General features: G+C 22.3%; 1 protein-coding gene across 12 annotated transcripts in view; it reads left to right on the top strand.

The window, feature by feature from the left end:
- The window catches only part of LOC100871155 (hrp65 protein), a 24,208-nt gene continuing 11,611 nt past the window's right edge, over positions 1 to 12,597 (top strand). Inside the window, exons 1-10 of one of the 12 annotated variants that reach the window (XR_015293300.1) lie at positions 1 to 328; positions 1,246 to 1,398; positions 1,487 to 1,705; positions 1,889 to 2,190; positions 2,437 to 2,732; positions 2,810 to 3,000; positions 3,339 to 3,435; positions 3,850 to 3,869; positions 11,565 to 11,621; positions 11,804 to 12,444. Coding sequence is in view for 5 of the 12 variants with exons in the window: in XM_012489023.3 (XP_012344477.1) it covers positions 125 to 328; positions 1,246 to 1,398; positions 1,487 to 1,705; positions 1,889 to 2,190; positions 2,437 to 2,732; positions 2,810 to 3,000; positions 3,315 to 3,435; positions 3,850 to 3,869; positions 6,846 to 7,055 (1,716 nt within the window). In the remaining 7 variants the exon portion in view is untranslated. Of the gene's footprint in view, positions 329 to 1,245; positions 1,399 to 1,486; positions 1,706 to 1,888; positions 2,191 to 2,436; positions 2,733 to 2,809; positions 3,001 to 3,314; positions 3,436 to 3,849; positions 3,870 to 6,845; positions 8,299 to 11,564; positions 11,622 to 11,803; positions 12,445 to 12,597 lie in introns of those variants that run through there. The other 11 variants (XR_015293301.1, XR_015293303.1, XR_015293296.1 and 8 more) reach the window with 11 other exon arrangements.

Below are 12,597 nucleotides of genomic sequence, written 5' to 3' on the forward strand. Positions count from 1 at the left end.
GCTTCGTTCTCTTCGTTGTCGGACGCCATAGTGAACGCTTCAGTTTGCGAAGAAGTGAATCGGGTTCGTTCGCGAAAAAGTTCGTTTTTTCTTCAAACGAGCATATATTTAATTTGAGCGAACGATGGCAGGAGCCGAATCACCAAATGTAAAACAAGAATCGCAGAATACATCTGCAGAAAATAGTAATGAAAATCCACGAGAACGAAATCCACCCGGTGGTGGTGGCGGCGGTAATCGAGGACCGCGTGGACGAAAAGGAGGAACACGTTTTTCTGGCGGACGTGGTGGCGGAATGGGTAGTGGAAATAGAAATAATGATGGACCGGTAAGAATTTCATATTTTTTTTTTTTTTTTTTTTATATAAATTATAAAACATAAATTATATTTTTTGTTTCTACCGCCATATTTGCTATAAATTGATGCGTAATACTTTTACCGGTTTTAAATTTTTATTTTTAATTTTAATTTTTTAAATACTATTACAATTTTTGTTTGTGTTATATTTTTCAATATTTTTTTTTGCAATATTTTTTATTATCAAATGTAAAGTAAACATCTCTCTTTGATATTTAATTTAATTTAACTAAAACTTCAAATTTTTTAAATTCAATTTTATTTAAACAATTACATTAATTCTTATATAATACATTGAAATAAGTTAATTAAGTATAATAAAAAAAAAAATTCTCTAATAAAATTCTTCAATTTTCATATTTGATAAATCTGATATGAAATTTATATTAATAATCCTACAATTATAAATAAAAAATATCTATTTAGTAAATGCTATTTTTTTTAATTAGAATTTCTATATATAAGAAACATATCGATTTTTCGTCAGGGTAGTTACAAAATGGCGTGTATAAAATATAAGATGGCGAATTAGTATCCCAACTTTACGACACGTGGTTAAAAAAATTTATATATATATTTATATAAGTATTTTTTCTAATATCAATATAAAATGTAAAAAATACTGTTTTCGATAATAACACCAATTTCTCGTAAAATAAATTTTATCTTATACATAATGTAAAAATATTAAAAATTGTTACTATTTATCTTTATTTATAAAAAAGTGAACAAATAATCAAACAAATTATTGCAAATAAAATGGTATATTCTTAAATCTGTCATTTGATAATATCAATAGTTAAAATTTTATCTAAAATTTTATGTTTATGTATTTTAATAAATTTTAATTACATGTTTGAATTGCAAAAATTATCTAAACGTTATAGATGAAAATGAGTGATTCTATGGATGGAGGTATGGACAATACAATGAATGAAGGAATGGGTGGAGGAATGGGTATGGGACGTGGTGGTGGCATGCGTGGTGGTAGAGGTGGTCGTGGAGGCACTGATAGAAACATGGGAAATCGTTCACAAGATGTAAGTAGAAAATAAACAATTGTATATATTGATAAAGTATTCATATATTATGATTTAAGATTGTAATTTTTTCAATTTTTATAATTAGGATCGTTTAATGGAACGCATTATGGCCATTAGTGGTCCTACACATGAATTACCATCTCAAGAAACTACAGAAAAAAAATTCAGTGGTCGTAATCGTTTATATATTGGGAACTTAACAAATGATGTTACAGAAGAAGAAATCCAGCAGATGTTTCAACAATATGGTGAAATATCTGAGCTTTTTGTTAATAAAGAAAAAAACTTTGCATTTCTTAGAATGGTAAATTTAATACATTTTTCTTCTATATAATTTTTATATACTAATAAATGATTAAAATAATTACCGTTTGATGAAAAATGATAATTTATGGCTGCAATTTTATATTATGATAACATTTTTTGCATAAATTTATGTAAGTGATACTTTAAATTTATTTTAAACTAATTTATTTATTTTTTATAGGATTATAGAGTAAATGCTGAGAAAGCAAAACATGAATTAGATGGCACAATGCGTAAAGGTCGTGCACTCAAAGTACGTTTTGCTCCTCATTCTTCAACAATTAAAGTTAAAAATCTTACACCTTGGATTTCAAATGAATTACTTGAAAGAGCATTCAGTGTTTTTGGTGAAATCGAACGTGCGATAGTTATAGTGGATGATAGAGGAAAATCTACTGGAGAAGGAATTGTAGAATTTTGTAGAAAACCATCAGCCCAGCTCGCTCTACGAAAATGTACGGAAGGATGCTATTTCTTAACTGCGTAAGTTTTTGTAAAGGAAAAAAAATTTTTTTTTTCTTCCCAGCGCCACGCTTGTTCGAAATATTTAATTATCAACAAGTGCCTAAATATTGATTATACTGGGAAAAAAAAAATTCCTATAGGAAGCATGATACAATAGATATATGTATTGTGTGCTGACAAATGGAATACAAAATTTTAATTTGAAATGATTTTATTAAAACAAACAATTCTTTGAAAAATTTATATAAAATATTTTTATTATAGCTCTTTACGACCAGTGGTTGTTGAACCATTTGAACAACAAGATGATATCGATGGTTATCCAGACAAAAATTTACCACGAAAAAATCCAGAATTCTTTAAAGCTCGTGATATTGGACCAAGATTTGCACAGATAGGAAGCTTTGAACATGAATATGGAACAAGATGGAAACAACTCCATGAATTATATAAGCAAAAAGAAGAGGCACTGAAACGAGAAATGGCAATGGAAGAAGAAAAATTGGAAGCTCAAATGGAGTTTGCACGTTATGAGCATGAAACTGAATTGTTACGAGAACGTTAGTATTTAAAAGTATATAAAAATATTCCTTCAATATTCACGTCAAATTCATAAATTCACTTTGTTTAATTATAGAATTACGCATGCGCGAGGCTGATCGTGAAAGACAGAAGAGAGAATGGGAAATGAAAGAACGACAGGCTGAGGAACAAAGGACACGTGAAGAAGAATTACGAAGACGGCAACAAGAAGAAATGGCAATGCGTATAAGGAGACAAGATGAGGAACTGCACAGGCGTCAACAGGAAAATAATTTATTTATGCAGGTAATCGTTAATAATTTTAACAAAAATAAATTTTCAAATTAAAAGAAATTTGTATAATAATAAATTAAAATTTTAACATTATCACATTACAAGGATGAACTAAGTATTAAAGTTATTTAAAAAATACGTAGGTAAAAAAAACAATTATGTGATAACAAAATTTTATTCTTTATTTGTTTAAGATGAAATTTTTTTTATCATTTATATTACAAATATTCATTATCATTATAGAATAATAATGGAGAATATAATATATTCACAATATTTATGATTTTTAATTGGTCATTTCATTCATGCTTTTTACTAATGCTTAGGGTTATGTTCCCTTTATATTTAAGGAGCAAGCAATGAGAAGAGGAGGTGGAGGAGGAATGGGAGGAAAGAATTATGATTCTGTTAGTAATAGTGATCGCGATGGATATGGTCAACCTGATGGTAAGTTTTAAATATTTCATTAAATAAACATCGAATATCGTGTTTTTATATGAAATTTTTTTAATTCTCCTATGAAAATTTATTTTTTGCAGATTTTAATACATTTTTCAATATGATAAATTATATATTTTAATTCAATTAGATTATGTACAGATAAATGAATAGTTTACATTGATTTTGTTTTATTATAAATTAAAGTTATAAAAGTTATAAAAAGTATCACCATAGAAAACTTAAATACTAAATAGAACTAAAAAAAGTTAGCAAAATGAATAATTTATTCATTTAATGTTATATGGTATATAATTTCGATCAAACTTTTTTTTCTTATAGAATTTATATTTCACACAAAATTTTAATTCGTAAATTAATTATTTAAAATAATTTCTAATTGTAAATTTTATTTTATTACAGGTGGAAGCAGCATGCCAGTGGTAATGTATCCCATTGAATTATTATTTTATATATATATTTTTTTTTAGCAAAGTAATTATTTATTTTTTCTTAAACTGTTTATTTGATTTTTTATTTATGTGTATTTCTATTTAATGATATTATGAAACAAATTATATCTATATACGGGAATTTTTCGTTAGAAAAGTTGAACTGCATTTTTGCATGATAAGAAAGAATCAGTATTATTAGTGAAGATTTATTCTAAAAAAAAAAAAAAAAAAAAAGTGAAAAGAATTTCAAGAATATTTCCATGAAGCATGCTTTCCAAAATATTAGGGTTCTAATGTCTGCAACAATGCCAATTTTATTATAATTAGTTTAATAAATATTTGTCATTAATAATTTTGAATAATTGGCTAACATGTGGAGGTGTCAATGGGCATTCAACCTTTCTATTTGTTCATAAAGGAAATTATTTTTATAACATAGACAGGTGCAAAATTTCTAATAATTTGCTCTGTTCTTTATGAAATTAAAAATATTATTTTATGATCTAAAAGGAAAAATATATTGATATTATCCTATATTTTGAATCTTTTATATATATTGACATAACATATTATAAATCTGCTCTTGAATTTCTTCATTTTAAATATAATTATATTAGTGGCATGCTTTTCTATTATCTATTAGACAATCATTGAAACATATTAGATTATTTGTACTTTTCAAATTCGATTGAATTATATAATATTATATAAATTTTATATGAGGTTGTAATAATTTAAGATATAAGTCATTTCTGTTGGAAGATTTCATCATAATATTTAATATTATTTAATGTGGCATTATTATGATAAATATTTATAGGCGATTCATACTTAAAATTTGGAAGAAATATTGGGTAATTTTCATTCATTCTATATAAATAATATAAAATATGTTGCATAGATAGGCAGGTTAAGGTTTTATTGGATCAATTCTTCTATCTATAATTAAATTCTTCATGTTTTAAATGTACTAAAATTTCAGTACATTTAAGCATTATTTATTTCTCTCTAGATACTATATATGATACTAATTTTACATACCCAATTGTATGTGTAGGATATCAACAATAATACTTTTTACTTCAATAATAAGTGTCTGAAGAAATGAATTTTTCTTCTAATTTTATTAATAATATATTATTACAGATATTACGACTTTATTTTTAAAATTTTTAAAATATATATTAAAATATGAATAATTTATATATGAATATGATCTTTTAATAATTTTAAAATTTTTATATACTATAGAAATATTCTTTAGACACATATCAATAAAATTAAGATTAAAAGCTGAATTAATATATTTTGTGCCACATTGGTCTCTCCATATGCTTGCAGACAGGAGGCTCTGTCTTCTATTTTCTCTAGCTGTATTAAGAATTATATATCTTATGTACTATGGAACTATTTTTATATAAAATTTTAATATTAGAATTAAATTTAATATTTCTGTATTTAATGTATATGAAAATATGTTTATAGAATAATATAGTTCCACAGTAATAATTTGATATTTATTAACCAACAAATGCCCAACTACTAATATATATTGAACATCAATAGAACATAATCATTTGTATTCAGAAATTATTTTTATTTGATGTACATATAATTTATTTAAAATTGAGTTATAATTTAAATATAATTTCTGAGTACAACAATCAATTCTAATTTATAAATAACAATAATAAATAAAATTTAAAATAATCTTTATGATATATAATTTAACAAAATATGGGGTTTTAATTGATTCTATGAATTTTTCTACATATATTATTACAATGCTCATTTTAAAATTAATAATTTTAATTTTAATAATAATAATTAAATGAATTTCACATGAATAATTCTGTAGTATAAATATTGTATAAAGTTTGCTTAGAGATCTTGATCACATCTCTTTGTCACTTGTTTCAATATTTAAACTTCAGAATTGTATAAAGTTATAGTAATTAAATTAAATTTTTGTAATATTATATTCAAAAATACTATTCATATAATAAAATAGTTATATTTTTAAACATTTTTAATGTGTTAGGTATTTATATTATGAAAATATAATATATAATTAAAAAGGTAAGGTTCTGGTTCTGTGATGCTTAATGTTTTACATATAAAAATTTGTATATATATTTGTATTTAACACTAAGCATTTTGGTATTTGATATCTACTGTATTATGTACTATATAAATTAAAACCTAAAAAAGTAATTTCAAAGTGATGAAATTTCAAAAATTTCTTAGTGAATATTGAATGTTAATGATGGTATATTTTTTTCATGATGGATTCAATTTCCAAATTATTTTAATAGGAATCTATTAATATTTTCTACTTCTGTCTTAATTCTGAAGGTTAATATTAAGCTTATAATTTTATGACTCATATTTCAAAATATTTATGAAAATATATATAAACTTCATATGCAAAAAATTGCATATAAAACTGTAGGTGATATTTAATCTATTTTACTAAATATACTAATATCTAGATGTACTATATCAGTGATATATCACCATGTTGTTTGTATGTTGGGCATTTGCTTGGTTTAATAAGGGTAATCGATGTCAAGAAAACGGTATATTCTGAAAGCAGTATAACATTATCCGTATATGTCATTTATTTTAGTGCGTGCATTAATCACGCATTCCATTCTATTAATGTTGTACGAACAAACAACATCTAACATTGTGTTTTCCCCTTTCTTTTCTATGTGATTTGACGAAAATTGACGATGACCTGTGCTGCTGTCAAACATGGATGGTCGCCCTGAACCGTGAAATGTATTTATGGTACATCCAAAATCTACTACAAAACACCGTTATTCATCGTATAAATGAAAATTGTTGACATTCGCTTCAATTATATTATCGGTGCATAACTTTCGATTTTGACGTCAAATATCGCTTTGTTTTTATTTTACGTGTAATAATTAAATTCAACTTATCTATAATGATGATTAGGATCCGAAATCTTTCATGGATGCTTATAATAGTATGGATCGTGGTGGTTATAATGATGATCGTGGTCAAATAATGGATTTGATGGATATGAGGGTAGATATGGGTAATATGGGTGGTGGTCGTGGAGGTAGTGGTAATAGTGGACGTTGGCAAGGTGGAAGTGATCGAAATCGTCAGGACGATTACCCTAATAAAAGAAGACGCTATTAAAAATACCACAGTATTAAAAATAACTTTTTTTTAATAATTGAGAAAAAATATTTTTCCGATAGTTCGCAGTTGCATTCTTCAGTCATTTTTTCCGACAAGTTTCGCTATTGATCATCTTTCACATTTTATATCATAGGAGAATATATTAACGAAAATGAATAGGCAGACAAGGGATATATAGTGTTTAAGAAAGAGTGGTTTTATATCTTTCGTATTGGATCTGACTTCATAACATCGGAAATCATTTTGCTGATAAGAGATTGCTGTGTTTTAAACAGTTTTTAAGTTATAAAAACATCTAACAAATATAATTTTGTGAATGTATATTAAATACAAGGGACTTTTCATAAAAAGGATTTAATTTAAATAGTACTAATCAATTTCATATATTGACAAATTCTGTACACTTTTTGACAAAAATTCTTCAAGACATAAAAAACATCAAGGTACCGTTAAAATATTAACTACTAACACAATTATATCATTCTTTAAGTATAAGAAAATATTGAATTGATATGTCTTTAATTTATTAGAAATTGTTCTCTAAGAAGAAGGGATATATATAATGAAAATAACTAAACTTCAAGTTTATAGTATCATTTCATAAAATTTCATATCTTATATATCGTCATATAGACGAAAATATATTCATTGTCAATTAGCAGTTCAAATAAAATAATTTCGTGGAAGTTTTATTTCGTGAAATAGTATGTAAATATTAAAAATAATGTAGTATATTAATTTTTGGTACTATTGTATTACTATACCATACTTATATTATTCATAGTTTATTTTCTTGATTTAGTAGTCCTCCCAAGGTGAAAGTATATACTCTGATAGTATTTTTAGTTTTGTACTTTACAAAAACAAAAAATTAGTTTATAAGTGAAGCGTTTAACATTGACTGAAATCAACATCAGTCACTTGTTAATTTATCTTTCTAATAAGAAATAAAATTGCATAAACGCGTGTGTACGTTAGTATCAAAGATAGTTTTATCTAGTACATTATCCATACATATTCATACATATTCATTCATACATGTTTTTAGTTAATGATGGTGTAAATGTCACCATGAAAGAAAGTAAATGCAATGTTTGCATTACTTAAAGCTTTATAACAGTAATTATGTTAGACTAAGACATATATCAACAAAGTAATATGCAATTGTGCTATTCAAATTTGTGAAGGAACTTATTTGACAAAAAATAATTTTATGAATAAAGGTCTACATATATCTATACGTAGGAATAATTTTTTATTTATAATTATTAATCTTTTTAATTGTAGACATTTCGCGAATTTCACGTAATATTTGAAAGATAATGCGAAAATTCGCTATATCTTTATTGCTTTTAATATTAATCCTTATCAGATGTATATCACATCTGATATTTTTGCAACAAATAATATATACTCGGTTCTAGCCACAAATCATGTAAAATCTGATAAGGATTAACTTATATCTAATAATACATGATTATAAAATTTGAATCTTTATTATAGGAAATTAATGTTTCATATAAATTCATATTTCTGCAATTCTTAATAAGATTATGATTACATATTATATAATCAATTTTATTTATATTTTATATTACTTTATTTTTAAAAATTAAAGAAAAAATTATACTCTGGGTTTTAAAATTTATAGGAAATCATGAATTGATACATTGAAAATATTAAATAAATAAATTTATGATAATATAGTACCTATTTATATGATGAATTTATATTCTTTTTATAATAATATATCTAAAAAAAATTTAGGATTTCAAACGCATATTTATATTAAATTCCCAATTATATTTATCATAGGCGTATATTCATTAAAACAAAAAAAAATTTGAATATGAATTCAAGATCTGAATTTTTTAAAAGATTAAAAGCTAGAATAGGAAATAATTGTTAATAACGGTATTTTCTGTTTTGACTGCTCTTGTTATGAAGTGAACATTTACTATAATACTTTTTTTTTCAATTTTAAAAAAATTCGTTTTTTTGACAAAACAAATTCTTCATATATTTAAAAATGATATATTTTTTTATATGAAAAAATTTGAAATATATGTTATGGAAATAAATTTAAATTTTAATATTGAAATTTTCTAAACACAATTGTAAATAGTTAAATATAACAAAAAATAATTAAAAAATTTAATGTACAAATGTTATAAAAAAAAATTTGTTTTTTAGTATTATCATATATTTCTTTCAGGAAACATCATAATAGACATCATGCATGTACAATTTGTTATTTATTATATAATATGAATTTCATATAAATTTTTATCATAAAAATGTTTTATATCTCTTTTAATAATTTCTTATTTTATATTATTATATTTATTATTTTAATTATTCCTATTATATTTCTTATATATTTAATAGAATTTTTTTTGAAAAATTTAATTATTAAATTATTTATTATGTATATGTACTTGTGGACATGTGAATCAAAAAAATACATATAAATTTTTTTATAAATTATTGACATATTACTATTCAAATATATTTTATTTTCTTAATCTTATAATTAATAATTTGATATTATTTTTATCTCTTGTGAATTAAATATGAACTATCATTAAAAAATCGTTTTTAAGTTAACTTATTTTTTCTCAGAGTATATGCTGATAATAATAACTGTTTTATAAAAAATGCATAAATATTATAAGTTATATTTATTTACTATTTCTAAAAATGAATTTTTATAAATTTTCCAAATAAAAGTCAATCCTTGCAATAGGATTTGATGAAATATATTTATGCAATGAATTAATTCTCTTTATTATTAAATTCTCTATATTGAAAAATTTATGCATATATAAATAAGCACTGTATATGCATGAGAGATTTTAAAGAGGAATTGCGACTATTTTAAACATATCATTAAACTGATTATAAAAATTGAACAATATAAAATTTAAATATTCTTTCTTTTGAAAATTTTTTTAGACAATTGTATAATTATGAATATATATATGTATATAATATATACTTATATAATATATATGTATGTATGTATATAATATATATATATATTAAATGAAATTATTCATCTATTTTATTGAAGAAAATAACTATACAAATGTATGCGATTGTTTGTAATTTTGAAATAATGAACAGTATAAACTGATTAATCAAGAATCTCTTAACGGAGGAGAAACTGCAATCACAAGATAGGCTTACTTACTTGAAACTACTAGACAATGAATCTACTGGTATGAGGTGAGTAGATTTTGTAAAACTGTTATTATGCGTAATTCTATTTTAATCTTCGGGTGGGACATTATATGAGCATATGGTAAAGATTATAAAAATTTTGTAAGATTATAAAAATATTGTAAATAATTTAATTATTGATGAAATATTTAAAATATAAATATTATATTTACTTATTATATATTTAATTTTTCTCTCACATTTTATTTGATATTAAAAATATCAAAAATATAAATTTCAGTCATATCAAAGATATAAATTTCAATTATAAAGAATTTTATATGTTTGAATTTATGAATCGCAGTGTCTTCATTTATAATCTTTACCAACGAAATTATATTTGTCAAATTGATGAAAATGAAACTTCAAAATTTACAAATAAATAGGAAATTACTAATTTATTTTATCAATCATATATTCAATGTATTATCGCCTTTATATTAAGTATTAGGATTAATCATTTTATTACATTCAATAAAAATTTAATACTATAAATTTATACAAATTTTGCCAGCCTAGATCATGTTTTTACCTGTGACAACCAAAATATTCTTATATACCAATTTTAGCAAAGGTTGTCTGGGTTTATTATTGAAATCTAGGCTGATATAACTATGATTAATTGCTATTTGAACAACAAAACTAAAATATTATCGGCTATTCTGCTCTTCTGGGTGGTAAATATATTTGGATCACTATGCGATATATATAATTACGCAAAATGGAATTTACATGTTAATTAAAAAAACCTGAATATTTTAATATTTTTAAATAAACTACTTCATAATCACTTATGACAATTGTGCAACATTTTTTTTTGAATATTTTAAAATATTTTATTCATTTGGGAATATATATTTAATATTTTATACTTTAAAAACTACATATATAATTATATTTTTAATATATATATTTTTTAAAATAACTAATAAGTGCAAACTGAAACATTCAGCAATTGCTTCTTTATATTACACATTTACTATATATATTTATGACATAGCATGTTATACTCACATAAAAATTTAATTATTGAAAGAGTAGAAAGTGTTTTATAAAATATAACAAATCTTATATTTATATTTAACAATGAAATATATTTTTTAAACATAAAATTTTGGAAGAATGCCTTATAACAGTTTTATTGTCAATTTTATTTAGCAGATGTTAACTCATATAATTTATATTAAACATGTTAATTTATTACTTCTTGTATTGAAAATTAAAATGCTTACATATTATACCTTTTTTATATAAAATATATATATATTGGTTTTATGTTTACAGATATTTATAGCAACTGCTGGCTGAGGAAACGAATAAAACACATTGAAAGATAAAAAGGTAAATTTCCAAAAATTATAAGTTTAATTATCTATTTTTGAATTTCGTTTTCTAACTAATAATTCTTTAATCTCAATTCATTAATTATTAAAATTTTAAATGATTCACAATTATTTAAATACAATTATAAAAATATTTAAATATATAATCATTTTTTCTTATAGTAAAATTTTTATTTACAGATCATTTATTGCATTTATTTCAGCATTCCATATGTACTTGAGATACAAACAGAGAAAAGGAATATATACAAAGGAATTTTAAAAATAAGGTTTATTTTAGTTTCTTTTCTACTTTTTTTTTTACTAAATATAAAATTAAATTTTTTTATAATATTTTCATAACAAATAATTATTTAAAAAAAATTTTAAATTTTATTAATTTCATTTATATTATTTGAAATATGTTAATTTGAAAATTATTTTATTATATTTATTATATTATATTGATATTTATATATAATATTAATAAAAAAAATTTTTGCAGGTGGAAAATCTGTATATTGAAAATTAAGAATTAATAAAACTAAACATATTATCGTAATCTTTTTAAAGATTATAATTGTTTTTCAAAAATATTTTTATAGAAAAAATGATGCTCAAGTGAACTATCTTTATAATTATAGACTATCTATATAATTTAAGATAAAATAATTTTTACAATGAAATTTTAATAACTTATTAAATTTTGAATATCTTTAAATAATTACATCACAATATTGTAATTAGTATATGATATTTAATGATATGTAAAACAAAAAATTCAATGTCTAATTCTATCATTCATAAATACAAGATCTTATTTTGGATTTTTCACATAAAAGGTAACATATATTTCTTTAAATATTTAAATTAAATATTAAATATTTAGTTTTAAATTGAATTAATGCTATAAATATAATAAGTATTTTTTCTATATAATTTATTTTATAAAAGTATTTTAAATATAATGATGATTTTCTTTCGGGTCTGAATAT

The sequence above is a fragment of the Apis florea genome, unplaced genomic scaffold (assembly GCF_048593485.1).
Source record: "Apis florea isolate Af1SG1 unplaced genomic scaffold, ASM4859348v1 contig_3367_pilon, whole genome shotgun sequence".
NCBI lineage: Eukaryota > Metazoa > Arthropoda > Insecta > Hymenoptera > Apidae > Apis > Apis florea.